This window comes from Pyrus communis, chromosome 14, assembly GCF_963583255.1.
Source record: "Pyrus communis chromosome 14, drPyrComm1.1, whole genome shotgun sequence".
NCBI lineage: Eukaryota > Viridiplantae > Streptophyta > Magnoliopsida > Rosales > Rosaceae > Pyrus > Pyrus communis.
The window spans coordinates 12,505,420-12,510,117 of NC_084816.1; the positions used below are offsets into that span (position 1 = coordinate 12,505,420).

Here is a 4,698-nt window from a genome sequence, read left to right on the forward strand (position 1 = left end):
GTTATGGCCCAAATTCATGGTCCTACACAATATATTATTAGATCGAGACGCCAAATAACGATGAACCCGTTTTACATAAGTTGTACTCACGTTGCTATCTTTTGTAGCTTCCATCCACGTGACCATCACGTTCATTTAGGTATCGTTTGGTATGCATACGGGACGGGACAGGACGGAACAGAACGGAGCGGGAGCAAAGATGCCCTCGGATGGAAACAAGGAGGAAGAAGAAGGAGACGGAGAGGTTATAATTTTGTGTTCCACGGATGTGGAACGAGTCGTTCCAGGGGGTTGAGGTGGAACGAAAATTCACCCAAAACTCATCCCGTGGAACAGCTCGTTCCACCCATTTTAGACGTACCAAACGTGAGACGGAACGTCTTGTCCCACTCTGTTCCGTTCCTTCCCACATACCAAACGGTAACTAGGTCCATTCCTGTTCCGTGCCCTTCACTCCGCCCAAACCCCCTCTCTCTCAAACAAACCAACCTCGACACGCAAAAGCAAGACAAAAACCGCAAGAAAAAGCAAGGCACAGAACCCAAACCCAACTCTCTCTGTTAAACCCCTTTAAATTTCATCTCTCTCTCTCTCTCTCTCTCTGAAAACAAACAGCAGTGAGACAAGGACAAAGAAAGAAGAGATGGATGCGGTTTCGAAGGACGCTCAGCTTTCTATAGCGGCCTTTTCGATGTTTCCGGGGTTTAGATTTTCACCGACGGACGAGGAATTGATTTCCTACTACCTTAAGAACAAGTTGGAGGGACCGGCACCCGGGAAGACGGTGGAGGTCATCTCCGAGGTTGATATCTGCAACTTCGAGCCCTGCGACTTGCCAGGTTTGTTGGGTTTTACTCATTTTTTTAGTTCTCCATTTTATTTTTCTGAAAGTTTTGATTTTTCTTCTTCGAATTTTTAGGAATTGGGTATTGTTTGTTGGGTTTTTACTTTTAATAGCTATTATTCGAAAAGATTAAGGAAACACTGATTAAGAATGATATTGATATTTGTTTTATGGAGTTTTGCGTTTGTGTGCTGACAGCGACAGCGACAGCGTTGAATTGGATTTATTCAATGTTTTTGTCATGGAAAATACGAAAGAGATGTCCTTTTCATTCTCTTATATTCCATGTTGGTTTGTAGTTCTTGCATACGATAATTGCAAACCAAATGCGAAACAAGCACATTAATCAACACTTAATTAATAATCCAATCATCTACAATCACGTCATTTGGTTTTAAAAATTTGGTCTCCCTAGCATTACTTTTACTCTAATTGTTATGCAGAGTGACTAAGAACCCTGCTAAATGATCAGTTCACAGGCCTCTTTTCATTTTAAGCCGGGCTGTGGAGCTGCATGGGTCTCACTCCTCCTATAGATTAGGTCCGAACCTTTGATCCATGAGATTACACGACTACTGGTTCTCAGTTCTCTGTTAGTTGATAGGATGTTATTCATGTGAAATTGATAGCTTTGAATAAATTGTAAATAGTTCTTTAACAAAATGAGAAAGCGAAGCATATTTCGATGCTTCGAAATTCCTTTTAGTATGAATGGAGGGGATTCTATGTTTAGGATTCTTTTTATGTGAAAGAAAAAGAGATGGAGCTAGCGTGCAATAGTTTCTCTAATTCATTCCTACAATGAGTAAACACAAACATGCACGTGGTCGCACTCAAATTCTCATCCCCCGCCTATTTTTAAGCTTGCAAGGTACAAAGTAGAGTGGCTGCACATATATGTTTACATCTGTATGTCTCTCAACATGCAGGATGTGTTGAACTTAAGGAATGTGCTGAGTTTATACATATGTTTTGGCCTATTCTCTAATAAATTTTGTAAATGAAAGGGGCAGATACTGGAAATATCTTTGTTGTACTTTCTTTGGATTGGAAATGGAATATTGAAGTACAGGTTTTTGTTTAGTTGGAAGCCAATAAAGATGAAGACTTGATTTAACTGACGAGCTGACCAGAAAGAGGTCAAATTGATAGAGAAGTGTATTTGTATGGTTTGGAGTCAATTGGTGTTAATCAGGAAGAGTATAGAATGCGGATTTATAAACATTTTAGTTTTGAATCCCTGTTTGAGCCGATAGTTCTTTTATGGTTACAGAAGGTTGGAAATTATTTAAGTAATTAATCACTCGGTTAAAAGAAACTATTTCCTGGGATCAAGTCTTGCATTGCAAAATTTGAAAATCGATGCAGTTCTATGCACAATAAGATTATTGGAATTCCTGCACCCATTTTTCTCTCAATACACTATAGAATTGCGCTTACCCTACAAATTTCCTCCTACAGTGTGTCTGAGAAATAGCACCCTTTACTTGAAAGGCTGAAATAACTTGAATTCTTTTTGCTTCCAGAAATTTAATCATGGAGACCTATGTTGGTTATTTCTGGTTATAATTTGCATAATATGGTGTCTGATTCGCACCACCTATAATATTTGTTTGTTTTATGTGTGGTTATTTCACAACCCTAAACTGGTTAAATTCTCTGTGCAAACAAATAGTCTTTTGCTGGGTTTGACATTGTGTATGTGTTACTAGCTAAATCTATCATTCAATCGGACAATGAATGGTTCTTCTTTTCTCCACGAGGAAGAAAGTACCCACATGGTTCACAAAGTAGGAGGGCAACAGAATTTGGTTATTGGAAAGCCACAGGAAAGGAACGTAACGTAAAGTCAGGTTCTAATGTTGTTGGTACAAAGAGGACACTTGTGTTCCACGTAGGTCGTGCACCAAAAGGGGAAAGGACAGAATGGATTATGCACGAGTACTGCATGAATGATAAATCCCAGGTGACTTTTTTCATTATTAGTTCAATATATTTTGTTAGTTATTTGGTTTGAACTATCACCATATGTATATTCTTCTGGGAAACGGAATATTAAATTAATTACCGTTTCCTCACTCTATCTTCCAATATAATTGCTGTTTCCTTAGTAATACCTTATCAGAGGCTTCATATTCCTTCTAGTTTGTTATTTTAAAGTGAACGTTATCAGAAGTGAATATTTAGCCAGAGACATCCGACCTGCTTGATCATCTTGAATTGGTTCAAGATTATTTACTTGCTATGTGAGTTATATTGAAAATAGTTTCTGATTACATCTTCAGATTCACTTATGCATTCCATGTGTATATATATATATATATATATATATATATATCTGCACTTTCTGGTTTCTTTTCTCTTACATATTCTGCTTGTTTTTATCTGCAGGATTCTATGGTTGTTTGCCGCCTTCGGAAGAACAGTGAGTTTCGTTTGAATGACACCACAAACCGAGGTTCTTCAAGTCGAAGTCCTTTACCAACTATGCACAAGGGTGAAAGCGCCGTCTCTGAAATTGGTAATGACCAAGGGGATAAGGCAGTTGAATGCTCTTCGAAAAAGTCTACTAGCAGTCATGATTCTCAGTCTATTGAGCAAATTGATTCTGCATCCGACACCTACCAAAAACTTGTAACAGATGCTACGCAGGCAGACTCTACTGGCCACCAGAAGGTGGGTTTGTTTTATCTTATCCTTCTTTCTTTTTCTTAATTTTTCTGTCATCTTAGCTGAGATTAACTCTGCAGCACCACCTACAATGTTAGAATCTAACATACAGCGAGTATCATTTTACAGGAAAAGGAGAAAAATAAAAATATACACCATATAGCGGGTATCATGTTCCTCTATCTGGTCGGTGCAACTTTTTAGTGCATTCAATGAGCTTACCAATGGGTCCATACTAATAAATACGGCCAACGGCTAGTTTTGTGTCAGATGGTTGTTACAGAGGGAGTTGTGTTTCAGGTAGTTATGACAGCAACAAAGCCGCTAAATTAGTGTCTTCTAATCCCCGAACTGACATAAAATATTATTTAGTGGTTATGGGAAGGGATCTAAAGGGATGGCGGTGACCAGTGACCACCTCCAACAAGTGTTCAGTCGTTGTAGAATAAGTGATTAATCAAATGTCTTTATATAAGAAGTCTTCAGTCGTCTTAGGGTCCTGAACAATACTTTGTTGTTCTGTTTTTACCATACTTATTATTCTTTTGAGAAATTATCACGGGGTCCAAGTGTCCAAGAAGCCATGCATAACTGATGGTGGTTTTGAACTCTATTTCTATATGGTAGTCAATTGTGTGTCCAGCCCATGAATCTTGATCCTTTTCTATTTACAAATTGCAGGGTTCTGATGATGAAGACTTCTATGCGGAGATACTGAACGATGATATAATCAACATCAACCTAGATGAATCTTTGGTGCCTGCTGCTCATATGATGCCAGTTGTTGCCAACAACTCAGAGGCTGAACATCAATCTCAACAACATATGCAAGACACTTTGTCGCAAGCAGTTCCTTTCCAAGGTACTTCAAACCGAAGAATCTATTTGAGAAAGAGAAAGGAAAAGTTTCGTGCAGAGTCACAGCCAAAAGCTTTAGTGAATAGGATGGACGATCGACATGCATTGATATACGTACTTTTTGTTTTTCTGGTATTGCTGGCTGTGTTTGTATCCAATTTTTGTTTTCCTGATGTTGCTGGTTCTGTTTCTGCTGTCCTTGGAAAGATCCTGGCAAGTAAAAAACATCACATGTAAGTCTTTATATAAGCTTGCTGCCATAAAATGTTAATGTTATGACTTCTTTTCTAAGACCTGGGGTTGATTGATCTGTGTTGAATGTTTGA

At 38.5% G+C, this 4,698-nt stretch overlaps 1 protein-coding gene across 1 annotated transcript; it reads left to right on the plus strand.

Annotated features, from left to right (window-relative positions):
• The first annotated feature begins 522 nt into the window (after positions 1-522).
• On the plus strand, positions 523-4,698 carry LOC137716263 (NAC domain-containing protein 89-like). The gene is made up of 4 exons (XM_068455689.1): positions 523-839; positions 2,557-2,810; positions 3,236-3,520; positions 4,196-4,698. Exons 1-4 carry the CDS (start codon positions 644-646, stop codon positions 4,607-4,609), a joined length of 1,149 nt encoding a protein of 382 aa, XP_068311790.1. The 5' UTR covers positions 523-643; the 3' UTR covers positions 4,610-4,698.